The 25,242-nt window shown below is 55.6% G+C and overlaps 11 protein-coding genes across 11 annotated transcripts; 6 read left to right on the top strand and 5 right to left on the bottom strand.

Annotated features, from left to right (window-relative positions):
* Window positions 1–751: 751 nt before the first annotated feature.
* On the top strand, window positions 752–2,759 carry MONBRDRAFT_6420 (uncharacterized protein; the record flags this gene model as incomplete). The annotated part of the gene is made up of 5 exons (XM_001743921.1): window positions 752–766; window positions 969–1,091; window positions 1,912–1,978; window positions 2,116–2,198; window positions 2,445–2,759. Coding segments are annotated over 5 exons (603 nt in total), but the record flags the coding sequence as incomplete, so codon positions are not given.
* A 238-nt stretch (window positions 2,760–2,997) lies between these two features.
* MONBRDRAFT_36217 (uncharacterized protein) lies at window positions 2,998–4,198 on the top strand (the record flags this gene model as incomplete). Its single annotated transcript, XM_001743920.1, has 3 exons — window positions 2,998–3,475; window positions 3,608–3,804; window positions 3,977–4,198. The coding sequence occupies 3 exons, from the start codon at window positions 2,998–3,000 to the stop codon at window positions 4,196–4,198; spliced, it is 897 nt and encodes a 298-aa protein (XP_001743972.1).
* Window positions 4,199–5,648: 1,450 nt separating this feature from the next.
* MONBRDRAFT_23564 (uncharacterized protein) lies at window positions 5,649–7,302 on the bottom strand (the record flags this gene model as incomplete). Its single annotated transcript, XM_001743674.1, has 6 exons — window positions 5,649–5,832; window positions 6,200–6,323; window positions 6,415–6,541; window positions 6,731–6,881; window positions 6,975–7,014; window positions 7,143–7,302. The coding sequence occupies 6 exons, from the start codon at window positions 7,300–7,302 to the stop codon at window positions 5,649–5,651; spliced, it is 786 nt and encodes a 261-aa protein (XP_001743726.1).
* Window positions 7,303–8,744: 1,442 nt separating this feature from the next.
* On the bottom strand, window positions 8,745–9,956 carry MONBRDRAFT_23563 (uncharacterized protein; the record flags this gene model as incomplete). The annotated part of the gene is made up of 1 exon (XM_001743673.1): window positions 8,745–9,956. One exon carries the CDS (start codon window positions 9,954–9,956, stop codon window positions 8,745–8,747), a length of 1,212 nt encoding a protein of 403 aa, XP_001743725.1.
* Window positions 9,957–10,695: 739 nt separating this feature from the next.
* On the top strand, window positions 10,696–11,706 carry MONBRDRAFT_6417 (uncharacterized protein; the record flags this gene model as incomplete). The annotated part of the gene is made up of 1 exon (XM_001743919.1): window positions 10,696–11,706. The coding sequence occupies one exon, from the start codon at window positions 10,696–10,698 to the stop codon at window positions 11,704–11,706; it is 1,011 nt and encodes a 336-aa protein (XP_001743971.1).
* A 946-nt stretch (window positions 11,707–12,652) lies between these two features.
* TUB_2 (beta tubulin) lies at window positions 12,653–14,312 on the top strand. Its single transcript, XM_001743918.1, has one exon. It carries the CDS (start codon window positions 12,725–12,727, stop codon window positions 14,057–14,059), a length of 1,335 nt encoding a protein of 444 aa, XP_001743970.1. The 5' UTR covers window positions 12,653–12,724; the 3' UTR covers window positions 14,060–14,312.
* Window positions 14,313–14,516: 204 nt separating this feature from the next.
* Window positions 14,517–15,311, bottom strand: MONBRDRAFT_15027 (uncharacterized protein; the record flags this gene model as incomplete). The annotated part of the gene is made up of 3 exons (XM_001743672.1): window positions 14,517–14,642; window positions 14,741–14,877; window positions 15,080–15,311. 3 exons carry the CDS (start codon window positions 15,309–15,311, stop codon window positions 14,517–14,519), a joined length of 495 nt encoding a protein of 164 aa, XP_001743724.1.
* A 408-nt stretch (window positions 15,312–15,719) lies between these two features.
* Window positions 15,720–19,263, top strand: MONBRDRAFT_31533 (uncharacterized protein; the record flags this gene model as incomplete). Its single annotated transcript, XM_001743917.1, has 17 exons — window positions 15,720–15,745; window positions 15,833–15,985; window positions 16,233–16,360; window positions 16,467–16,521; window positions 16,607–16,683; window positions 16,824–16,966; window positions 17,048–17,130; window positions 17,251–17,317; window positions 17,399–17,420; window positions 17,564–17,612; window positions 17,700–17,856; window positions 17,985–18,128; window positions 18,211–18,288; window positions 18,492–18,636; window positions 18,727–18,836; window positions 18,933–19,052; window positions 19,156–19,263. The coding sequence occupies 17 exons, from the start codon at window positions 15,720–15,722 to the stop codon at window positions 19,261–19,263; spliced, it is 1,665 nt and encodes a 554-aa protein (XP_001743969.1).
* Window positions 19,264–19,422: 159 nt separating this feature from the next.
* Window positions 19,423–20,613, bottom strand: MONBRDRAFT_6414 (uncharacterized protein; the record flags this gene model as incomplete). The annotated part of the gene is made up of 1 exon (XM_001743671.1): window positions 19,423–20,613. One exon carries the CDS (start codon window positions 20,611–20,613, stop codon window positions 19,423–19,425), a length of 1,191 nt encoding a protein of 396 aa, XP_001743723.1.
* Window positions 20,614–21,270: 657 nt separating this feature from the next.
* MONBRDRAFT_23560 (uncharacterized protein) lies at window positions 21,271–22,484 on the top strand (the record flags this gene model as incomplete). The annotated part of the gene is made up of 3 exons (XM_001743916.1): window positions 21,271–21,356; window positions 21,519–21,944; window positions 22,058–22,484. 3 exons carry the CDS (start codon window positions 21,271–21,273, stop codon window positions 22,482–22,484), a joined length of 939 nt encoding a protein of 312 aa, XP_001743968.1.
* A 271-nt stretch (window positions 22,485–22,755) lies between these two features.
* MONBRDRAFT_23559 (uncharacterized protein) lies at window positions 22,756–24,900 on the bottom strand (the record flags this gene model as incomplete). Its single annotated transcript, XM_001743670.1, has 10 exons — window positions 22,756–22,903; window positions 22,978–23,039; window positions 23,135–23,215; window positions 23,306–23,408; window positions 23,495–23,583; window positions 23,670–23,758; window positions 23,952–24,076; window positions 24,169–24,252; window positions 24,395–24,486; window positions 24,595–24,900. 10 exons carry the CDS (start codon window positions 24,898–24,900, stop codon window positions 22,756–22,758), a joined length of 1,179 nt encoding a protein of 392 aa, XP_001743722.1.
* Between the last annotated feature and the right edge of the window lie 342 nt (window positions 24,901–25,242).

Genomic DNA, 25,242 nt, shown 5'->3' with positions numbered 1-25,242 from the left:
GGGAAGAGAAGGAAGACAAAGCAAGCTTTGAGTCCAGCCAAGTGGGCCGAGAGGCCGGAGCCACCCTGTTGACAGGTAGCCCAAGGCCAACGGCGTGGAAAGCGAACGCGACAATGCCTGTTATCAAGGGGGAAGAGCAGCGAACTTGGTGAGGCATTGAAACCGGACAAGGTTCAATGGACAGAGGAGCCTCGCCAGCAGTGAGGCCGCAGCACGACACGACACGACGGCTCGGGTCAAGCTGTCGTGCTGCCTGTGGGCACTTGACTCCCGCTCTTTTTTTTTGTTTCTTCTCCGAGCTGGATGTCCCACCCTCACTTGCCAGTCTGGACCACAAGGGGCAGAGCTGGACGCGTGCATTCGCACCCATGTGTGGGAGCAAGAGAGCGAGACGGGTCGGGCCGGGCCGGAGGCACCACACACACACACACACACACACACACCTCTTGATGATCACGAGCACAACCGTTCTCAGCTGTCGATGGTCGTCGTACGTCGTCTTGCAGATAAAAACTAACGTATGTTCTGTGTTCTCTTTCTCAAGAGGCGAACACCACAGCACACACACACACACACACACACACACACAGTTGAAGAAGAGAGATTCTATGCTGACATTTGGGGTGGTGGGGGAAAAAAAAGAAGAAGTTTTGAAGTCAATGGATATTGACATTTGGTAGCTGAAGGGACCTTTGCGAGTTGGTGAAGAACCCCTCTTAAATAAACCCGAGAGGTTAGCTGAGCTGTAAACATGGCCCTCCCGAAAGTAAAACGGAAGACAAAGAAGCCGCGCGAGCGAAGTCTTGTGTTTGCGTGTGCGCCACTGAGAACAAAAGAGAGAACAAAAGAAACAATAAACGACCCGAGATGAAGAGGACGACATAAACTTTATCAACACCCGCATAAACTCATATTATAACTCCGAGTATTTCCACAATAACTTGCTTATCTGCTCCGCCAAGTCACAGCCCAAATTCCACCACCACGACAACAACGACGACAACAACAACAACGACACAGCACCAACAACAAACAACAGAGAGGAGGAAACACGACAGCTCATGCATATTGAGCGACTGGTCCCCCCAAAGGTCGGTCGGTGTGCGGTGACTGGCCCCTTTCAAGACAGCCCAGACAGACAGCCCCCACGACACAACACACACACAGTCAATATCGCCCCGCCCACTTGCATGACCCGGCCCCGTCATGAGACCTTCTTGATTGCATTCAATCCCTTTTGCTTTGGACAACGCGTTCTCGAGCCAGTGTGCCACCCTCCGCCCTCTTTTCCTTTTGCTCTTTTCTTGTTTCTTCTTGTGAGACCAGACTGCTGCTGGCCAGAAATGATCTTGCCCGTGTCGCTCAACTCAGCTGACCAACTGACTGTATCCCCTCGCCTTGGGCTTGCCTGTACAGAGGCCAGCCCCGGGTCTTCAAGAGTGGAGCCTGCCGATTGACCGAGACCTACACGGCTGGATGGATCCATAAATCTTGCTGACTTGGTCGACCTTTGACGCCATCACCCTTCCATCCGTTGCTCTCTGGGTGCTGTGCTACTCTGCCATCATATCACTTGGACTGACCCAGCCAGCTTGTCCCCGGATTCGTCGACTACCGGTTCACACTCGTGTCCAGACTGCAACGCAGAGAACTCGGTCTTGGCTTGCTTGCAAAGCATCGAACCCATCCTTGCCACGAGATTGTTTTCCAGCCGCATCCAGCTCAGGTGACCCTTGGATGCGTCAGTGCCTTGCGCGGCATTGACACCTCCCTCCCCTGGCGCCATTGTTAGCCGGATAGAGGAATACAAAATTAGACGTCATGGTATGCTGCGTTTCGGCCTCAGCTGGCACATTGCAGCATGGTTGCGCCCATGCCTGCCCTCACCCTTGATTCTTCTTCCATTAAAAGGATAAGCCTGGCAAGAAGTTTTGGCCCTTTGGTGGCAGCAACTCCAAGCGCGAGGACAAAGCCTCAGGTTTGTTAACGTGCAACGTGCCCCACCAGCCCTACCCAACACCTTATTGTGCGAGCGTATTTGACTTTGCTTTCTTTCGATTTTCCCAAGCAACTCACCCTCTCGTTGCTGGGTCGCTCCTTTGACTCTTTTGACAGTGCGCAAAGATGACATTTCGGGTCCCATTGATTTCGTCCACGAGGTTCACGTTGGCTTTGACCCCAAAACGGGCGAATTCTCGGTACGAACTACTCCAGGCACAAAGGGGGGGAAGAAAAAGGAAGAAAAAGTAAACCTAAAAAGCAAACGACCCGAGCGACGAATCAGCACCTCTTGTCCGGATCGACACCTGACTCATGCCACTCCCTTTTGTGTCTTTGTTTTTTTTTTTTTTTTTCCCGATACTTGCACTTTGCGCTTGCGGCCCCTCTCTGCCTCTGGCACCCTGGACAACGTCACATGCTTTCGGAAATGATCTCGGCTGCAGGGACTGCCGCCGCAATGGAGCGCCCTTTTGCAAATATCGGGCATCTCCAAGAACGAAATTGCTCGCAACCCCCAAGCCATGGTGGATGTACTGGGTTTCTACACAGAAGACATTGGCGGTGGTCAAGAACCCAAGGGCCAGCTTAAGTACATGACCGTGGACGGCTCTCAAAAGAAGTCAGCCAAACAGACTGTACAGATCAATCGCAAGGACTCAGCCACCCCCGGCCGCGACAGTCCCAGCAGCTCGGGCACTGCCGCGCAGGCACCCCCCGTGGTAGCCCGCCCTGAGTTTACAAAGTCGGAGAAAACCAAGGTACCACTTCTTCTTCCTTTTTGCTCTTGACCCCCGTGTCCGTGAACTCATCTACATTGCCCATTCTCAATAGCCGATTGCCAAGGCCAGCGAGAAGCCGGCGCGGCCGCCGCCCCCCACCACCTCACCGGCCCCGTCTACTGACTCGGCCTCTGCGCCGGCAGCTGCCGCCCCTAGCAGTCCGGCCCCCGCTGCAGGCACTGCTGATGTGAAGAAGCGGGACAAGGGCAAGAAGAAAATGTCCGATGAGGAGGTGTTGCGAAAATTGCGTGAGATTGTCAACCCGTCTGATCCCAAAAGCCGCTTCAAGGAGCTGCAAAAAATTGGACAGGGTGCTTCAGGCACCGTCTTTACGGCCACCGACACCACCACGGGTAACGTGGTTGCTATCAAGCAAATGAATCTGGCTCAGCAACCGAAGAAGGAGCTCATTATCAACGAGATTCTGGTCATGCGGGAGCATCAACAAGACAACATTGTCAACTATGTGGATAGTTTCCTTGTCTCAGATCAGGAGCTGTGGGTCATCATGGAATACCTGGCCGGTGGCTCCCTGACCGACGTAGTGACAGAGACGATCCTCAATGAGGGGCAAATTGCCTCCATTTGCCGAGAATGCCTCAAGGCCCTTGAGTTTCTGCATGCCAGCTCCGTCATTCACCGTGATATCAAGAGCGACAACGTTCTTTTGGGCATGGATGGTGCCGTCAAGCTGAGTGCGTGGCTCGTCAAGTGTCTGCCCGCTTACCTTTGAAAAGAAATCAAGAAAAGTTTTTCCATTTTCATGCCCGAGTTTTAAACTGATTTCAACTCACCTGATCCCTCTTCTGCCCCAACCTTGTGTGTAGCTGACTTTGGTTTTTGCGCCCAGCTGGCTGGCGAGGCATCCAAGCGCTCCACCATGGTGGGCACTCCTTATTGGATGGCTCCTGAGGTCGTTACGCGCAAACAGTACGGCCCCAAAGTCGACATCTGGAGCTTGGGCATCATGGCGATCGAGATGATTGAAGGCGAACCTCCATACCTGAACGAAAACCCTCTGCGCGTGCGTACCTGTGTTTTGCAGCCAGCGACTCATTTGCTTTGTTTTGTTTTGTTTTTTTTCTTTTTCAACACCGCTAAACCATTCCGTGTTTGCTCAGCACAGCCGTGCCTTTGCGACCTGCACTCTTTTCATTGGCATGCCGCTTTGTTGCCTTTGCGTGATGCATCTTCAGGCATTGTATCTAATTGCTACCAACGGCACGCCAGAGCTGCAAAACCCAGACCAGCTATCTGATGAGTTCAAGGACTTTTTGTCGAGAAGTCTAGAAATGTCTGTCGATGACCGTGCTTCCGCCTCAGAGTTGTTGCAGCACCCCTTCCTCAAGAAGGCCAGCCCGCTCAAGTCTTTGGTGCCATTGATTCAGGCTGCCAAGCAGGCCTTGTCTGGTCATTAAATAACCCTCCTCGAGTCTTGGATTTGGCTTGTTGACGGTCAAGTTCTTGTGTGCTTTCTTGCCTGCCGTTGTCCGTCTCCTCTGTCGCAGCTGTGGCTGCCTCCCCCTTTTTTTCCTTTTTTTTTTTTTTCTTTTGGCAATCGTGAACCGAATTTTCTTTTCCTTTTCCGCTGTGCTGCTCCCATTCTATTTGTCTGAGCATGACAAGGCCGCCCGAGTCGATTTGTTGGCAAAAGGCGCCTGATCTGCTTTCAGAGGCTGGTCGTGGTTTGAACATGATCAGGTGGCCCAGCGGATGGGGTGTCGGCCCGTTCTCCTATCGACATGTTATTCCGCGGGACCAACAGCTCGAGGGCACCGCGTCGTGCCGTTGCACTTTCAAGGCGTGCCTGTAAGCTGGCCACCTCGCCATGGGCCGCTTCTTGAACCTGCCCGTGCATTCGAGATGGGTGTCACTAAGTCAGGAGCTGCAAGAGCCGTAATTGACGAGGAGGCGCCTTCACGATACCGCGCAAGACGCATTGTCGAGAGCTCGTTGGATTTCGCTGGATGCTTGTTGCCAGAGAGCAGCCACTTGCTGGAGGGCCGTGGTCATGCGCTGCACCTGCTCGCCTAGCAAACCAAATCCAAGTAATGGTAGAAACTTTTAAAGCTGTTGACAGTGGACATGCACCCCCATTTGTGCAGACTTACAGCTCAATTGCCGGCGTCGCTCGTCGAGACTGACTCGAGACCGTTCGAGCACCTGCTCGACGGTTGATGTGTCTGGCCCTGCTAAAAGTGGCCCGGGCGGTGAGCAGGATATGCATTTATGTGGACGCGAAGGTGCAGGCAGCATCTGCACTTTCACCTTGAACTCGAATGCGTTTTGCCGTCTGTTCAAGCAGAGGACTGGTCGCTGTCTGCGCCTGGAGGTTGGCCCACCGTTGTTGCACCTCAAGCCAACGGGCACGACAAGCAGCCAGCTCCATAAGAGGCTCTTGATGAACCTGTAGGTAACAACAAAGAATCTACTTGATGAGTCAGACCACAGGCATGATGGGCTTTGCTTCAAAATCGGACAGAGGGTGTTTGTTCTGAGTGTCGGTGAACCCAAATCAAGAGCTAGACGGGCCTGATCGAGATGAGTCTGCAAGGTTTCCACAGCAGCTTGTGTCGCGGCTTGCCAAGTCCCTTGCCAGGAGGCTTGTACCTCTACACACACCAGGGTGGGCTCCTTGAGGCTCGCAGGATTTATCACCATCGATGCGGGCCACATCAAATTGCCCGTGGGGTTGTTTCTGGCATACCTTGCATGGTCAGGGCATCACTTTGACGCCATACAGTCATGGCATGCGCTGTTGCCGAACGGGCTCGATCCAGTTCAGTGGCCATTGCGGCAGTGATGTATCGAGAGTGATGATGTTCGGCACATTGGCGGTGAACTGGTGTCTGTTCATGATGTTGTACATTAGGTTGTCGACAAATCAAGTTCGATTTTCCCGCCAACACTTTTGCTGACAACACACACACACACACACACACACACACACACACACACACACACACACACACACACACACACACACACACACACACACATGTAAAGCAAAAGGAGGAGCGTTGATTTCATGATTAGGCAGCTGGTTGGAGGGCTGAGGTGAGAAGAGAGAGACTCCACGGATCCAAGGGAGCGTCTGGACCCATCTCCTCGGCCGGTCGATCTGTCTGCGTGCCAGAGGAGCTGGTACGGAGACGACGTGGAGCCCGAAGTGTCTGTGTGCTTTTGCTACTACTGGGCTTTAGATCGTGAACGTTTGGGGGCAAAAGACGATCCAACCCCGATCGTTCGGCTCTGATGCTTTGGTCGCGCGCTGCTTGTAGACTATCATATACAAATCCGATGACCTCAGGGAGCGACCTAACCCAACACAAGGTCATAGTCCAAACGATGTTGTGAAACACACGCACACACACACACACACGCGCGCGCGCGCACGGGGCAACATTCGCATAACAGACCGACAGAGCACCACGGTAGACGGGTCCACGCCCGGAACAGCCTCAATGCCATCAGGAGAGTAGATGCAGACCGGAGTGTTGTAAGCCCGACAATGTTGGACCTCAGATGCCGTACCGCTTGAGCCTGCAGCAGTAGCGTTTGGCCCGTTGATCGTGAGACACGGCTCAACACGGCGGCTATAGGCATGTGGCTTCCCAGCAACTGGTGAACATACCGGGCAAGGCAATGACAACGGCGGGCGTGAGAGCATTGATGTGATTGCGGCTCAGCATGTGGGAACCCTCCACGGGCGGGAGGTGCGTCATGATGGGAATCTCGACAAAGTCGTTTGGGTAGCCAGACTAGAAAAATGAAAAAACCAACCCCAACCAAGGTGGTAGAGGAGGGCGAAGAGACAATGTCAAGGCAGAGATAGTCGGCTCTTGGCATCCAGCCTGTTGATCTCTCTCCCTCCCTCTCTCTTTCTTCTTCTTTTTTTTTTTTTTTTTCTTCTTCTCCAGGTCATACGAGATGAGAGAAACAATTCCAACCTTGGGCTCAAGAATATTGTACTCTGAGCAAGGAATGATACCAATTGCAAAGCCAGAGCGCTTGGGCACTGTGGTGAAAGCCCGTGTGGCCGCCTCCATGACACCTCGGCCTCCACCAGTCAATAGATGAAAACCGGCCGCTGCCAGCCACCTATCGATTGCAATGAACAAAAAAGGTTATGCAACGGCTTTTGCAACGATATAAGCTGAGGGCACCGGCATGAGAAGGGTGGAACCACCTTACCGGCCCAGCGGCTCAGCCAATTCTTCGTGCCCATACGTGCCTAGATCAAGCACACGGGGGCAGGCACATACGCGACCCAGCAAAAAGGCGGTCAAGTGAATGGATACAAGCGAGTGAAGAGGTGAGAAAAGCAGCTACATTAAGCATTAACGAGACACACGAACGCACCCGAGCCCATGATGCCAATAATAGGAAGGTGGCGGGGTGTTGGAGGACCAACGTCGGCTTCAGGGGCCAGCAATTGCTGTCGCAAGAAATAAAGGAAGAGGACGAGCCATTTCACGGGCAGCAAGCAGCCGGGGGGCGACCAACACAAGCAGCACGACATCAGTCAATCAAATTGCCTTTTGAGCCGGGCATGACAGGTGGATAGCGGGAGGCCACAGTCATGCCGAACAAACCGCGACATCGCTCTGGAGCAGCATTTGGTTGGCGGATTCAAGGAAAGAACTGCCGGCTCGACGCGCCGCACGAAAAATGTCATGGAACCCGGCTGCCAGCGCTTCCAGCTGTTGGGAGGGGGAGGTAGGCAAGCGGAGGCGAGGATATGCGCTTGAGCAAAGTGGGGAGCGTTCACCCGCCACGTCGCGGCGCGATGTGTCAGGGGGGGGGGGGCGGGCTGATGGGCACTCTACACAGCGAGGTACCTGTTCGTCAATTTCTGCACCCGGACTGTGCGGTCGGCAAGATTGCACGGCAGCTGGCAGCAAATCGGGGTCGGCCAGCTCCATCTTGCCCGTCCAAGTGCGAGTGAGAAGTTTGAGCCCAAAAAAAAAAAAAAAAAAAAAAAAAATGTCACGCGGAGCTGTCGCCTAGGAGCTGGCACCACACCAGGTTCAGCAGGCGCCGATCCGGGCTGCAAGCTTGACAGGGAGCACTGCGGGCTTTAGCAGACGGTACAGGGCATCTGTGGTCGGTCAATTGGAGCACGCTGGAGGAAGGATGCTGGGATACGGCGGCGTGGGGGAAGCACACATTACGCGTGTGTGAGTCACAACGCGGCAGACGATGGCCTGACCAAGAAGGCTGGAACCCTGAAAAGATCAAAACAGGAGCGATGGACAACAAACCTGCCCTTGTGGTGCTGCTTCCTCCACGCTGCGTGACCACAACTGACGCCGCCCACCGAGCACCCCTCCTGCGCGTGGTGTACTATGGCGACCGCGACAGGTTGCCTGCGACCCAAGATTGGCAAAGTCGGCCAGCCGATGAATAGATCGGCTCATTGAGCAGCCGCATGCATGCCAACAAGAACAAGGCGGTATGTGCGACAGAGGCATATCAAAACGCGCTCCCCCTCTGCCCCAGTCCCCAATCTTACCCAAGACCTGCACCAACTCCAAAAGCAAAGCCAAGTGTGTGCGTCTGTGTCTGTGTCTGTGGGAAGAAAAAGGCCTCGGATGTTGCTCCACACACACACACACACACACACACACACACACACACACAACAAGATGCCCAAGCTTTTTGTGTTTTGTTTACTTTACATTGTCTGACAACAGAGCTCTTTTGGCTTGTGTAATGATGATGTTGGATGTGCATGTTGTCATCATTATCGTCCAGCTTGCACAATCAAAAGGACGAGGTTTACATGTGTGTGTGTGAGTGCACCAGAAGGAGGAGGTCATACACGGATATCATCATTCTGGTCAATTAGAAACTCGATAAGGATTCGCGAGGGCTTGGTCAAAAACTCGACAAGCATCGGGACAGCCCTGCCTTGACTATCAACACATATTGGGACTGGGCCTGAGGTAGTAAAACATGATTTTAGTGCTTCTTGCCACCTCGCTTCTTGTTCCGGCGAGCCCGCTTGTGACTGGGCTGAGAAGTGGCTGGTGCATGTGTCGATGGTGACGCAGTCGTTGGCGTGGTTGATGGCATCGGCTCATCTTGGGCAGCATCCTCATCACGGGGGCAGCTGGTAAGAATGGTAGGTGCATTGGGATCGGCCCATTGCGGCCAAGAAGCCTGCGCCAGCGCGCTCGTGCGCTGAGCTCGAGTGGTAGCGGCATGCTGTGCGACGGCGGCAGCAAGCTCAGAGCGGTGCTGATTGCTGAGGCGCTGCGTCAGTTTGGCCATCTCTTGCAAGGAGCGCTGATAGTCGGCCTCAAGGCTCCGGAGTGCAGCGAGCTGCTCCTGCATCTGGGCCAGATCTCGGCGCACAGCCTTGGCCTCGCGAATGGCCGGGGCATTGCGAACGCAGCGCGTCACCACGCGGGCAGCCTGGTCGCGGGCCGTGGCCTGGTGGCGCATGCGCCAAGCTCGGAAGGCGCGCTGGGCCACGGTAGCCTGTCGGTTGAACGTGTGCAACACCACGTCGGCCAGGCGCAAAACTTGTTGCGCATCACGAACGATGGCCTTGCGACGCGCTCGTACGTAGTCGTTGCGGTGATGGGGGATGGCATCCAGGCGAAGGATGAGCTTCTCCACTTGATCTGTAAACATCAAAAGAGCACGATAGCCTCGCATGGTGGAGGTAAAGTCGCTGGCAAGCTCATCGAGTTGCTTGCGTGCCTCAGCCAGACGGCGCAGCGAGTCGAGGACACGCCGTGCGCGCAGGGCGGCGGCTACTCGTCGGACGCAGCGGGTAACGACGGCTGCGGCGTGCGCTTCGCGTTCAGCCTGGACTTGGGCGCTGTGTCGACGCCAGGCGCGCTGGATGATGGTGGCTGCTTCATTGTAGGCACGTAGTTGGGCATGGCGAGCCTTGACCTGTTGCTGGCGCTGCTGTTGTTGCTGTCGTTTCAAACGCAGCTGCCGTTCACGCTCTTGTTGGGCGGCTAGCTCTTGCTGGCGTCGAAGCTGTTGCTTTTGGCGTTGAACGGCCCAGGGGTCAGCCACGTACTGGTCTTCGTCGTCAAAGTACTCGTACGGATGGCGATAAGCGGCCCGCTGATAAGGGTCGCGGTAGACTTGGCGCGGGGCACGGGGGGTGTAGTAGCCGTAGTCGGGCTGGGTAAAACGTGGGAAACCAAACATGCTGCTGATCTCTCACAAGCACCGCCGAAATGGGCCGGAGGTTCAGCGACAACGGGCTCTCGGTGGTGCGCGCGCACACACAAGTACTGTCGTGGGGATAGATGGCGCTGAAGGTGAGCTGGAGCTGGCTTGGGAGAAAAGGTCGGAGATGATGCTTCACCGGCTGGATATCAAGAAAATGCTTCTCAGCCCCGGGCCCAGCCCACCTCTTTCCGAGGCCCCGAGCATGCCCTCCCGTCATCACTGAAAGCGTTTGCATCAGTTCCTTGTCACCACCACGTCGACGGGGCTTCTTCTGGCTCTTACCAAAAGTGCAGGCTTTCATCACCTTGATCGTCTTTGCTTGATGATCGTGGGGACGAGGTGTTGCCAGAACCTGTTGATACAAGATCTCTAGAGACTGCGAGATGCTGCCAGAAGGTGTAGTTGACGAATCGAATGACAATTTGTCATCCATGATCTTGCTGACAATTATCCGTCTGACAATTATCCGTCTGACAAAAGTTCGGTTACAAAAAAAAAAACACCGCACCGACCAGAGCGGACACTCAACCTCCCGCTCCTCTCCTGCCAAGCGAACGACGAGCATGAGCGTTTGCAGCGGCTAAGCGCGAATCGCCGAGTGACTGGTGCCTTGGCGCGCTGCCGACGATTCTCCCCGACCTGGCGTCAAACCTTTCCCCCTCGGATCAGCCGTGCCTTGCATCTGCCCCAGTACCCAGGTCCGGTCACGAATCTGATGGCGTCTGTGACACCAACAGAGCACTTTGTGACTCTGCATGCACCTGATCCGCTCACGACCGAGGCAGCGCGCTCACACTTGAAGGGACTTTATGCCCAAGGTTCTGCTGCTGACTGGCAGCGCATCATACCCGCACATGGCCGACCTTCACCATCGGATCCGTCTCGTCTAGGCTGGCTCCGCTTTCGGGCCAAGCCTCCACCAACGGTTCAGGACGTGAGTGCCGAGGCCCGACCGGATTGGAGTCAGTGCTTGCCGCTTCCCTTTGGCGGCCTGACGTTCCATGGGCAGCCCGAACTGCAACCGTGGTCCCTCCCTGCACCAGCCACGACTCTGACCATAAGCAGCAGCGGCACCCTAGGTGCAACCCTATCTGAAACCCCGGCCTCAACCACTCGCATGCCATCCGCACGCCATAAGGATCGGGCCGACTCACGCCCCGTGCTGACTCAGACCCTGACCCAGGCCTCGGCCTCCCCACTGCTCAATCAGCCAACCACCACGCAAACTCGGGACCCAGCCCCCTCACAAGCTACTTTGGCCACAGCCATGCCGAATCCACGCCCGGCTCTTCAGCCAAGTGATGCCAAGCCCCCCTTGGTGCGGCACCGCGCCTTGACGCGAATCGCCCACTTAATGCGGCCCAAGGCCTCGCAAAACGTGACACGACCGCTTGATGCCATCGAGACACACCCTCCACACCCCGAGCATCAGCCTTTGTCGGGCGAGGCTGCAGTGGTGCCGCCCATTAAACATGAGATTGGAGAAGCCACGCAAGATGCATCGCAGCCCATCGCGTTGGCCAAGGCTCAGCACCAATGGCATGCACAATTTCGCCGAGGTTGTTGGGAGGTGGTGCGCTCGGGTAAGCCTGGCCGGGCTAAGCTCTGGGCGTCTGTCAACCTGTTGCCCCTCCCAGCCGACTGCTTCGTTACACAAGAGACTACGAGCGGCTCCGTCCGTGTATACTGCAGCGATTCCCAGCGCCAACACGTTCGTAGTCCATGACCTGCCCTTGGCTTTTCTTGGTGTCACTCACTCGCCTGAAGCTTGTGCTGTGTTGTCGCTGATGCATTTCCTATTGGGTGCATTGAGATGACGCCTCTGTGCATGCCCGTCCTTGCAGGTTGCCGACCTGTTGGCCACGCTCAAGTTGGGACCAGACGCCTGCATGCAGTGGTGCGCCCAGCCCTTGTGATTGTGTGACTCTGAAGGCTGAAAAGGTCGAAAGGAACTGGGCCCTCCTCCTAGCCGCAAGGACCCCCGCAAGGCTTCGCCTACCCCACCCAACCCCAAGCATCAGACACAGCCAAAGCTTGCCATGGCAACGCCCAGACGAGAACAATTGCAGGGTCATCATGTCTCGCCCCGTAGGAGCCAGACCACCAGTCTGCCTCATCTCGGCGGGTTGGGGGACCAGTTGTGTGAAAAAAGGACGGACCGTTGTGAAGTGTCGACAACGCCTGTTCTTAGCTGTGTTCTTCAACTAGGATAATTTGCGCTCACGCAACCATTCTAAAAGAATTTTCAGCACCTGTTTAATACAGAAAATATGAATGACTATAAACCCGTTTTTAATCTAAATAATATTCAAAAACCAAAACCTCCAGGCAACGACGCACCACACCTCTCAGCAACCTCCCCCCCTTGATCCGCATGAAACCACCACACACACATGCACACAAAAGCAGCAATCCCAGGCAACTTCCCCCAAAGTCTCCCCCAAGCCACCTGCATGTGGCAACCGTTGAACCCCCTACGCCCCAAAACCTTTTGCCCACCAAACAAAAATCCCCCTCTCCGACCCGTCAAGGGCTCACACCCGAATGCCATCTTAACACCTCTTTTGCCTTACATCTACCACACCTGCACGACACCCCTAACGACACACTGAGCCCCCTCTCACTTGCTTCGCTCTGGTGCTGCCAGCTGACTCTCGTGCATTTTTCTTCGTCGTCCGTTGGATCTCGAAAGCTCGGCTGCCTTTTGCCACCCCTTTCCCCCCCCTTTTTTTCCAACCGCCATCATGCGTGAAATCGTTCACATCCAGGCTGGCCAGTGCGGCAACCAGATTGGTGCCAAGTTCTGGGAGGTCATCTCCGATGAGCACGGCATTGACCCCACCGGCACCTACCACGGTGACAGCGATCTCCAGCTGGAGCGCATCAACGTCTACTACAACGAGGCCACCGGTGGCAAGTATGTGCCCCGCGCCGTCCTCGTCGACCTTGAGCCCGGAACCATGGACTCAGTCCGCGCTGGCCCCTTCGGCCAGATCTTCCGCCCCGACAACTTTGTCTTTGGCCAGTCTGGCGCCGGTAACAACTGGGCCAAGGGTCACTACACCGAGGGTGCTGAGCTCGTCGACTCTGTCCTCGATGTCGTCCGCAAGGAGGCTGAGGGCTGCGACTGCCTCCAGGGCTTCCAGCTCACCCACTCGCTCGGCGGTGGTACCGGCTCCGGCATGGGTACTCTCCTCATCTCCAAGATCCGTGAGGAGTACCCCGACCGCATCATGAACACCTTCTCCGTGGTGCCCTCCCCCAAGGTCTCGGACACCGTTGTCGAGCCCTACAACGCCACCCTCTCGGTGCACCAGCTTGTCGAGAACACCGATGAGACCTACTGCATTGACAACGAGGCCCTGTACGATATCTGCTTCCGTACCCTCAAGCTCACCACCCCCACCTACGGTGACTTGAACCACCTCGTCTCCGCCTGCATGTCGGGTGTCACCACCTGCCTCCGCTTCCCCGGCCAGCTCAACTCTGATCTCCGCAAGCTCGCCGTCAACATGGTGCCCTTCCCCCGTCTCCACTTCTTCATGCCCGGCTTTGCCCCCCTGACCAGCCGTGGCTCCCAGCAGTACCGCAACCTGTCGGTCCCCGAGCTGACCCAGCAGATGTTCGATGCCAAGAACATGATGGCTGCCTGCGACCCCCGTCACGGCCGCTACCTCACCGTTGCCGCCATCTTCCGTGGCCGCATGTCCATGAAGGAGGTTGACGAGCAGATGCTCAACGTTCAGAACAAGAACTCGAGCTACTTCGTCGAATGGATCCCCAACAACATCAAGACCGCCGTCTGCGACATCCCTCCCCGCGGCCTCAAGATGTCCTCCACCTTCATTGGTAACTCGACCGCCATCCAGGAGCTCTTCAAGCGCGTCTCGGAGCAGTTCACTGCCATGTTCCGTCGCAAGGCCTTCCTTCACTGGTACACTGGTGAGGGTATGGATGAGATGGAGTTCACTGAGGCCGAGTCCAACATGAACGATCTCGTCTCCGAGTACCAGCAGTACCAGGATGCCACCGCCGAGGAGGAGGGCGAGTTTGACGAGGAAGAGGAGGAGATGGAGTAAACTCCTTACTCTTAATTCCAGTCGACTTGTCGGATTCTTGCCGACGTTTCATGTTTTTGTATCTTTAACATCTTGTGTTTTTTGCCTAACCAAAACTGTTAACTGGCTCGTGATGTGGCCTGGTTTCGATGATGGCTTTGCCATTCGAACCCATTGGCCCCCCGACCCCAGTGGTTGATGTGTTTTCAACCCCACTTTTCTTGTTTTGGTGTCGTAGACGCGTGCGGTTGTCGAATTGATTCCAGCCCTCCGATTGACTCCGAATGAAATGGGACAACCTTTTAAAATTTTAAAAATTAAACAAGGCTTGAGATAGGCAACATGCGCAGGCGAGGATGGGGAAATGTGCACACCGAATGGTAGAGCGAAGTCGTCAATTATCTTCAGCCTGAATGAGGCAGGAATGGATCACTGATCCCGTGGAAACAATCCCCAAGAGGAGGGATGGATAGTCGTATCATAAAAAGTACGTGTCGTTGTTAGCCCAGAGCTTGGTGATGCGTGGGCCAGTAAAGCGCATCTTATACGGCGTGCCGTCGGCAGGCCCCACAGTCTGCGTCGCAATCAGCACCACGTCCACCAACTGGCGCGGTCCGTCGCCCAACAGGAAGGGGTGAGCACATTTACCGAAATGATAGATGGTTGGCGGCATTGAGAGAGTGAGCATGAGCATGTGCAGACCTGGCCAAAGAAGAGAAAGCCCAGCGTCATGAGCTTGAGAAGGCCGAGTGCAGGATAGCCCAGATAAAATCGATCCAAGCCCAGCATGCCAAAGAACACGCTCAAGCCCAAGGCTGTTTCAAACTCGTACTCGCCCTCTGCATCGACAAAACTGCACGCAAATGTCTAATGGATCCATTGCAAGACGTGTGCAGGTTTGAGACGGCAAAAACAATTCAGGAGGTGGGAGAGACTCTACCCCAACTCCAGCTCACACAAGCGCAAGAGCAGGGTGCCAAGTCACCTCAATGCGCGCCACGTCCGCCAGCGTGTAAGTCTGTCCATCACAGGTCAGGGGACTTGCGAAAGCAGCTGCCTCGTCTGCAGTCACAATCGGGCCGGTGCTCTTGTTACATGCCACCTGCGGTCGGGCGAAGCACAGTCGAGCAGCTTGACCATCATGCCCGCAATTTCGTGGTTGGTGCGTTGCCGGGTCCCAAAGTGGGTCCAGACAACACAGCATGGCAGGAAACAGTTCCCCGCATTCAACAGGTGACTCGGCGTTGGCCTCGATCTCGTGACAATGAATCATCACCACCGCACACACGAGGGTCAACCAGCTGGCCCCCACGCGCCAGGCCGCGTCACGATACATGATGTGCCTTCCTCTTGCAGTCCCCCGTCTGCTTCTTCTCGATGTAAGGCGATCAACAACCAGCCTGACTCAAGCGATGACAAGCACACATATCCATGCACGCTGCCTATTCACACCAACCACGCGCGTGCCCCCGCCCACCCCGCTCAAACAAAATCCAATCGAGACCAGTCTTCTAAATCCCGAAGCCGCTGCCACTTTAAAAATTAAATCAGATGATAAAATAAAATAAAATTCACAAAATCCGAATTTTACTGGCATGTGAAAAAAAAAATTAATTTCAGTTTTGAGGAGGAGGCGGCGGCGAGTTGCCACCACTGCTGCCTGCCGTGATCACGAGTCACCATGGTTTTTGAAGCGGCTCTGGCCAAGTATGTACTGGCAGATCCATGCATTGGCTTGAGTGATTGTTGAGCCCGTCCCCTCGCGTGTTGAACTGAACATTTGCCACCGACCAGTTTTGCCGCCATCAAGGGCGAGCTGGCTGGTCATGCAGGCATCTCGCTGCTCAAGAAGATTGAAGAGGCCAGCCATCAACTCATTCGAAAGCACATTGAAAAGACGTACCCCAGCGCCAACCAAGACAAGTACATTCGTGCTGCCATTGCCAGGTATGTCACTGATCACCTCTCGCTAAATGCATTTGAACGGGTCAACCCAGCGCTGGCGGCACGCACACACTTGCGCACCTGCACACATGCACACGCTCTGCATCCCAAGCACAACGCCTCCCTCGAAGCTGGCCATCGACAAGGGCCCGTGCCCAACGTGACCCTTTTGCCTGCACCCCAAACACGACCTTTGATGTGTGCGGTGCTGACTTCTCGCCCTTGGGACTCTCTTTGCATCGGCTCCTAGTCAATTTGTCGGCGTTCGCGATTTCTCCGACGAGTTTTACGACCTCTTGGACTTGGCCTCGGCCAGCAACGATGTGGCACGAGCTCACATTTGCTCTGCTCTCGACGAGCTGCCGCATGGTTTCCCAGGTCTGATTCGCACAATCACACAGCAGAATTTCCCTCTGCTGTCCACCAGCCTACCAGCTTCCTGGTCAGCACCTCACTGGCTCAAGCACCGCCTCCTATCCCTTAGAATTTGATGCCGTGCTCCTCAAGTACTCGGCCGTCATCTCACATTACTATGATGCGTACGTTGTCCTTTGCGACCCATCATGTGCCATGAAGCTCTCTTCTTGCTGTTGCGTTACCCTTGGTTGATGCACCTGCTTCCAGGTACTACCGGGCCTGGTCGAAGAAAGTGCAGGGCAACGAGACTGCCAAAAAGCTAGAGGCTGATGGAAGCCCAGGAGGTGGGGTGTGCTTTTTTTCGCAGGTCCCGCTTAGCATGGCGCGCGGTGTTAGGCCACTGCCTTACACCAAGCTTCCTCATTTGCAAGCCAAAAATTCACCTCTCCCCGGGACCACCGTGCCACAATTTGAAAATGCACAGATGCCGCCTTGCTCAACCCCTACACGATCATTACATGGGACGCTGCCACCTCGAGCTATACACATGCTGCGTACGCCACCGTCTTCAAAACTGAACTGGTGCCCGTGCTACAGGCTTTTGATGACCTCGTTGCTCAGCTGGAGGTTCGACAGCGTTGGGGCCCATGAGCGTGAAAATGGTGAGGAAGCAATGTCCGACCTCACCATTTTATTCCATCGGTCTAGGTCATGCAGGATCTGACTGCGGAGCAAAAAAATTATCTGCCCTTTCTCCGCCAGTATCGTGTCTGCTTGGCCCTCGAGGACATGTAAGATTTGAAATCGTCACCTGCATGGGCACGCATCCTCAGACGATGCTCCGGTGGGAGCCGGCACCTCATGATCGTCTGGATTCAATCCTTCCCGCCATTGCTTTGTGGGTGCTATAGTGAGCAACTGGATTCGGCTTGGGAGGAGCTTGACCGTCGCTGGATGGATTGCAAATACCACATTCAGGTAAGGGCACCTGGTCGGCGAGCAAAACTGTGTGGAAACCCTTTTGCAAAGCTCACGTGTCCATGGCCTGTCCTCTTGCAGCTGGTGCATGATATCGAGTCTGGTGTGTTTCTTGCATACCCCTGTGCTCACGCGTAGAGCCGAGCACTGGCTGCCCTTGCCGATGCTCGAAAGCGCCCTGCCGTGTGCTAAAAGTCTCCCCAAACGCTCGCTCTGACCGTGCTTTTTGGTCGCATCGTGCCCCAGGCTACGGAGACCCTCTTCGGGTGAAAGTGATTCCTGACTTTAGCATTCGGTGCGCACAGGGCTTGTGCTGGCAGCTGGGGTTACACCACTATGTGTTCTGTGTGAACTTAGCAGCATTGTTCATTTGTCGAAACAGGTTCCTGGACATGGATTACAAGGATGCCAATGATACGATCGCTGCCATCCAGGCTGACATTGTCGAGTACTTTCGTCAGCGCAAAACCGATCTCAGCCAAAAGGGCCTTTTTGCCTTGAGCGCCAGCCTAGCCGGCATCTACTACCTGCCCTTTCAAGTAAGGTGGCTACATTGAGGCAACGCAGCTTCTCGCCCGACCTGGTGCAATTTGATGACTGCCTAGTGCTTGCTGTGCACCCAAAGGCCCACTCACGTTTGGCCATGGACCGGGCCATGCACATGTAGTCTGGCATGTCACTCCATTTCCGTTTCTCTGGTCAAAGCATTCCCAATCGCTCCGCAGTGAAAAACGAAAAGGGAGTGAAAATCTATTTCGACGCCGTCTCGACGGGTGCACGTCTGCAGACAACCGGCGACATGGTTGAAAAGGTGTGGTCCGATATCGCGCCATGCATCCCGCTTCGCTTGGCATGGCAATGCCACCGCACCACTCAACTCTGGGTGGGGTTAGGTCTGTGTAAACGGCAAAGAGCTTGCAGCATTGCTCGATGCCGTCGACACTATTGTCTACCATGTAGCGGCGCACGAGGTATGACGAGCCAGAACGCGCTCCTTTTGAAACGGTGGTGGAATGGGGACAAGGTGGTACATAGATGACCAGGACCCGTCATGTACATTCCCGCCTCTGGCCTGTGTTCCCACCAGCCTAAGTGGCCTGGTAGTGTCTTATCGTGTCTACGAACTTGAATTGTCGCCATCGCTGGTTGTGTGGCCTCCGACCGCAACCCATAGGTCGGACATGCCATTTACAATTTGGACCACGTCAAAGGCAGCATCAAGCCAGACACCTGCACGCTACTAGAGGAGCCCCGCGCTGAGCTCACTTCACTCACCACCATGAAGTTGCTCGTCGAGCGTGGCCGAGTTGCAGGTGAAGGTGAGTTTGCAAGGTCACGACCGCATCGCTTGGTTGCTGAAACCCCGGCGACACTCAGAAGGCGAACGGTGGGCCATTGGGGACCTCTAGATATGGCCAAGCATTTGGCGTCGTTTGCCTTGCAAGACTTGCGACGCTTTGCCAATTTTGACAGCTCGGCCACCCGGCCGTACACCATCAGCGCCATCAGCACCTACAAGGTATGATATTGTTACGCAGAAGCGTTTTTCTTAGCCTTTGGGGCCAAATCAACAGTGGACATCATTGTCCTCATGCACCGTGGATGACATCAACAGCTGTATCTCGAAACGGGCTTTGTTACGCGAGTGGGCGACCAGCTCGAGTTTCACCTTGACAAGTACATGAACGTCTTGGATGCCTGCCAGCAACGCTTTGAGGCCATCCTGGATGCCGAGGTTTGGCATGCTGGCTGCACTCTGGCATGACTCAATACCGCTCGCCCTGCCTGCTACTTGTCTTGCTTGCGTCCCTGACCCGTTCTGCCATGGCTGGCTGCAGGATGCGCATGACGGAGCCGCTCTTGAGAAAATCCTCGAAGAGATGCAACAAGAGTCAGAGCTCGTTCACCATCTCGTTCAGATGCTCAAGCCCACCGCTGCCAACTAGTTGCGGCACTTTTCGAGCAGGAGTAGCGGGCAGCTGAAAACCTTGCATTCATCAATCGATTGACATGTGAGAAACTTACATCGGTCCCATCCAACAAACGACAAGTTGATCACCTCACAAGGAAGGCCTCGCATACCATGCAGTACAATCCAACCCAGGCTATGTGGGCTCAAGCCGAGGCTGATCCGAGGCTGCAGCCATGTGGCGCCAATCCCGATCACGCTGCTGCTCGGCTGCGACAAGGCGGGCCTGGACTTTACGGGGAAGGGGTTGATCAAGGCGCCGCGCTGGACGCGGTGCATCGCGGACGGCTTGGAGATCATTGGCCTTGAAGTGTGTCACCTTGGCCTTTTGCGCAGGCACTTCGCTGGACTGATCCTGTGCAGAGGCCAGCCCTGCACGATCGCGCTTCAACACGGTCTTGACGGGCGCAATGCGACCTGCTTGTGCGGGTCCCAGCCCCGATTGCTCGTTCCAGCCTGCTGCTTTCATGAGTTGATATCCTTTGTTCGCCACACCCAGGACAAACGGGTGACGGGCCACGGGGCGGGCGCAGTTGATATTGTGTGCAATGCTTGCACAATGGGAGGCCTCGGCCTCCCGCACCTCCAGGCCACACGGCGCACAGAACCAAGGCTGAGGCGCGAGTGCTTTGCTTGAGGCAGGTATGGGGTGCGTCGATGTCTTATCGCCTGCAGATCCGGCTTGTTCCGTAGCCGAGGTGGGTCTCGGCTCAGCTGGTGTCCGAGCAGCGACTGCGACGAGAAAGTCGACCAACTGCTCGTGTCCGTGTTGGCGAGCGATGGAAAGGGCGGTGTTGCCACCGCGGTCAGCGTGCTCATAGTCGAGTTGATCATATCCAAAGACCTCTTCAAGTGCATGCACGACATCCAAGGCGTTGGCGGCACTTGCAATCATGAGCGGCGTCCAGGCATAATCGTCCAGGCAACACGCCAGACCCGACTGAGCGAGGGCCTCTGCATGGCGCCGCACAAAGGCCGCGTCGTTGTCCTGTGCCGCACGTAGGAGGCCCTGACGGAGCTTGCTTCGGCTCAAGCTCGCCGTCTTTGCCCGTGGATTCGCGCGCCGTACCAGGCGCCGCGAGGCCAGCCCTCTATCTACTTTAGGCGGAGCATCTGGACAGGTTGGCACTGGCAGGTCGTCGTCCACGATGGCCAAGTATTCGTGCCGCAGCGCCACATCTCGTTGGCTACCTGCAGCCACACTGCTATCGCGCGCCGCTACTCTTGGCACCGTCACCAACTGCTGAGCCGACCCCACCTTGGACTTTACAAATCCTGGATACTTACCCGCCGCCGTCGCCGCCCCCTCACCACCGCCAGTCGCCATCCCGACACCCCCTCAGAACTTGTCAGCAAATAATAAGAAGAATTTCTGACAAATTGGTATAAGCGAGAGGAGACAAACACAGACACAGACACAGACACAGACACAGACAGAGCGACGATGACGGCTGACGCAATGAACGGCTCCATCACTTTTTATTTTTTTTTTTTTTTTCTTTTTTTTCATTTTTTTTTTTTTATTTGGAATGGACGGCCGCGGATTTGGCAGGGCGACAAGTGGCGATAGAGCATCATTGCAGATTGAGTCCAACTCAGACCCTGGAGTTGGTGTTGTCTTGAAAATATTGGCCAGTGGGATCGCGACAACGGCCCGTGGTGTGACTTGGTGATTCGACACTTTCAGTTCAGGCGAACGGCACACGTCCCCCGCCGACGACGTTCGCACGATCACGCCATGGGCTTGGCCAGGATCCCTGTGAACTTGGTCGCCCCGAACGAATGTTTCAACTAAATCCGTGCTAGTTAATCACTGGCAGCCGGTGTGCACACACTGGTTTGATCAGGACCTACCACCACGAGCATGCCGTGCCTGCGTGCATCGCGTTACGCAACTGCGGCAGCTGGCGTTTGGCCGCGAGGCTGGGGCCGGCAGCAGCCCTCTGGCCCTGTACTCCTCTGTGGAGCACAGCACCCCACTCGGATGCATAGCACGGGGGCTCATCAGCCATTTGCAGCCCGTCGAGAGCAGCCCGAACGCGATGTCATTGCCTTCTCTGGTTGTGGGTGGTACGTTCTTTCAATGGTGGTGCTCCGGCTGGCTGGCGTGGCACTCCTCAACTTCTGCCTTTGTCCGAACCGTGCCTCCTGCCTCTCCGCATCCACTGCTACCCCGCATCACACCTGTTGCCCACCTCTGACTTCACACTTGCCTCCATGCTTGAATGATAGGATGCTGCCATACCACATTGGAGTAGCACACGGCCTCGTAGCGGCTGGCCGCATCCGCCAGTTTACCCGCTTTGCAGGTGCATCCGGCGGGTCGCTCATTGGCGCCTACCTGGCATGTGCCATTGACCCGGAAACCGTGCTTGAGGCACACCTCTATCAGTCGGAAATTTGCCGCCAGGAAGGCACATGGTGGAAGCTTCGTCGCCTGCTAGAGCACATGATGGACGAAACCTTGCCTCACAATGCGCACATCAAGTGCTCGGGCCGCCTCTCAGTGGCCATGACTCGGCTGTGGCCACGCCCTCGTCTACGCCCAGTATTTGTGTCCCATTTTCCAGAGCGGCAAGACCTCATCAACGCCCTTCTCTCCTCCTGCATGGTACCGGGCTATCTGGACGCCGCCCTCATCTCCCGCTTCCGCGACTGGTACGGTGCCATCGATGGCGTCGGTGGCTTGAAAACAACATGCACAAAGACAGCGTCGCGCCCGTGACTCACCTGCCTTTTTGCCGTCATGCCCACCCTGATTTGCATCATAGGTACGTCATTGACGGGGGCACTTGGCAGCTGGTGCCGCGAATTGCCGGTGCGGTCAAGGTGTGCCCCTTCCAAGCACCGTTTCCCCGCTCCCAGGGCGTCAAGCTGGACATTTCACCCGAGCTGACGCCCGATTTTCCCTACACCAAGCGCGAGCTCTGGTCCTTATGCTACAACCCCGCGGACATGACCACTGCTCGTGAAATACACAACTGGGGCCTCAAGGCTGCCAACGTCTGGCTAGATACCTCGGATAAAGGCCGACCCCGTTGTACCACCAATGCGGCGAGCCGCTGGCCCAGTGGAATCCCACGCGTCGGTACTGCACCCATACCAACACCCCCGCAGGGCCCGCCCGCAGCCCCATCAGCCAACCCCGGTGCCGGATCTTCTCGGCCCAACATCATATCTCATTTAACACCCAAATAACTCCTGCACCTTGTGACGAGCTCGCTGCGATTGTTTGAACTGCAGTCGCGCTTGTGCTGATGTGAACATGTAAACAAATTGGAGAGACATTGCTACGTTGGAGAGACATTGCTACGGGTAGCAAACCATGCAAGGCTGGCCTGACAAATCAACAATTGACAAACGGTTTGATTTGGTCGTGTGTCTCACAATTGCGACGGGGGGTGCGCATATTCAGCACTGCGCGATCCAAACGAAGCTGGAGATAGCAAAGGGAGAGGCAGTCGTTTGTTTAGGCTGGGCAGGGGCGCTTGGCTTCTGGTGCGCCAGATTCTGCCTTGGCAGCGGAGTCCTGAGTACTTGTGGGACCATGCAGAGCGACTGCACGCTCATACAGGGTGCGCGTGCAGCTGGTTGCTGTCCGGTGCGTTGTGGTACCACTAAAGACCCGGGCAGCGCACGTGAGTGATGATGGGCCCGCAGATCGCCATCCCCATTGAACGGCAAAACTCACTAGAGCAAGGAGCCAGGTCGTGGCTCGGTTGTCATGAGTGGGTGTGTGCGCTTTTCCAGCACCTGCGAGATCAGGCAAATTTTATCAAGCATGAGTAAGTTGACAGAGGCAATCGTTGTGGTGGGTCGACGGGCGGAAGGCAGACGGCAGGGCGGACCTGGTAGTAGCGCAAAAAATTTTCAGCCAAATTGACGTTGACGCTTGCTCCCTTGATTTCGTCCATCAACTCGACCAAGAGCTGCACAAAGCAGCAAATCAGGTAGGCAAGAGGGACCACGCATGAGGAACTGCGAGCGCCGAACATCTGCGTTGCGACGCCACAACCAACCTCGCGATATTCGTGGTAAACAACAAAAGGCTGTGAGGGTGCCAGCAGTTTCAGCAGGGACTGCACAATGTTTGTAGGCCGATACCGCGCTGCCACGATCAAGCTGTGTCGCACAGAGACGAGCCAGAGAAGGGCGTGAATCAAGGCACAGAGCAACTTGCCGTAACAGCCGGCGACAGGCCACCCTACCTGTCACATTGGCCCAAAAGCACGTGGGCTCGCGCACGGTCTCGCTGGTGGCCCTCAAACATGTTGGGCACATCACTATCGGGAATGGCCTATGGCATGGTCAGAAAAACAAAGATACGAGTGAAACTCAAGGCGGCTACGGCGACTCGTCGAGGAATTGAGGCCCGCCACAGACCTCGGTCCGGTCGACCAGAGCTTGGCGCTGGGCGAGGACGGTGCTCAGCTCGCTGATGCTAAAGGGCACAATGGTGGCCTTGCTCTCAGCTGACAGGTCAGAATAAGTCACCAAGGTATGCTGAGGTGCGCTGCCGCAGTGTACTTGGATCACCGTGCCGGTCGCTGAGCAAGATGGTGCAAGTTGGTAGCAGGTACAAAAGTGTGGTGAATACACGGGTGTGTAGGATAAAATGGTTCGCAAAGAACTTTTGGAAAGCCGAGGAGAGCTAGAACGTCGCACCTCCCAGCTGTCTCGCAACAGCCGCCGTCATGAGGCCCGAGCAGGTCTCAAACACAACAACGCGGGAATGTGGTTGCACGTTGGCACGCATCAACAGCGATGCAAGTGTGTCAACGCGAATCGAACTGGAATTAGCATATCCGTGATACACGGGATGAGAAGACAAGAAACAGAGAGAGAAAAAAAAAGCCATCAAACCGTCAAGCCGTTGACGTACGCAATCTTATCGGGAAAGTGCTGGTAAAAGGCGTCGTGCAAGTTGCGAATCGTTGGGCGCAAGATTTGCACGGCATTGACGTGGCTATACATTGGGTTTAGACGGGCCAGGCGCCAGGCGAAGCAAGGTAAGCCAAGTGAGCTACGCCATCGGCTGCCGAGAGACAATGGGCGCAAGGTAGAGGAGGTGGTCCGTCCAACAGATCGGGCGAGATGAAAGCACTGACATTTCCTTTTTGCGCTTGATATACTTTTCACGGGTGAAGGCATGCTTCTGCTTGAAGGTTTTGCTATTTTCCACCAACGTCTGAACCAAGGCCTATGCGCGATGCATCAGTTGGGTGCAACGAGGCATCAGCCCACCTGCTCGACGGCGCACATCCAAATGGCCAGACAATCAGGGGTTCAAGTCTGTTGACAGCCTCACCTCGCCCGTGACGCCCTCACTCTTGAGATTCTGGATGGCTTGATCATCAAGGCCCTGATTGGCCTTTGTGGCAATAATGCCGCGGTTGTCACCCTCAACAGCGGCGTCTTCATCGTCGTTGTCCTCCTCTGGGACGTAAGGAATCAGGCGGTCCCTGTCCACACGATAAAATTCACCGTACGCAGTGCCAATCAAATGCTTGCTGTTGAAGCGAATCTTGCCCATACGCACGTGTCTTTTCACACAATCAACGAGGCAGGCACCGAAGTGAGGGAGGGTCGGGCACAGCGCTGAAAGAACAACCATAAAACATGAGCCGAGATGACCAGCCTCTTACTCGTTTTCCCGCACACGAACGACGCGCATGTTGTGCTGATGCAACGCCGCCACGATGATATGACTGCCCAATTGTACCCGTCCCTCAGCGGGCGATACAGATACCGCAGCAGCCATCTTGGACATGGATATGGATCCGACCAGCCCAAGCAAATGAAAGCTCACAACCAACTCGTGTGCACCCTCTGATCAAGCCGCCATGGGATAGTGACTCAACGGTCACACTTTTCCGTGGTTCCCTCCCTCTCTCTGTCTCTCTGTCCCAACCAATTCATGTCTCTGTCTCTGTCTCTCTCTCTCTCTTTCTCTCTT

Source organism: Monosiga brevicollis, genomic scaffold (genome assembly GCF_000002865.3).
Source record: "Monosiga brevicollis MX1 MONBRscaffold_4 genomic scaffold, whole genome shotgun sequence".
NCBI lineage: Eukaryota > Choanoflagellata > Craspedida > Salpingoecidae > Monosiga > Monosiga brevicollis.
The sequence above is the reverse complement of the archived record's forward strand: the minus strand, read 5'-3'. Positions and strand labels throughout refer to the sequence as shown.

What these genes read in the sequence shown, in the direction of transcription:
- TUB_2 (XM_001743918.1), top strand. Translation starts at nt 12,725, where the DNA reads ATGCGTGAAATCGTTCACATCCAGGCTGGCCAGTGCGGCAACCAGATT.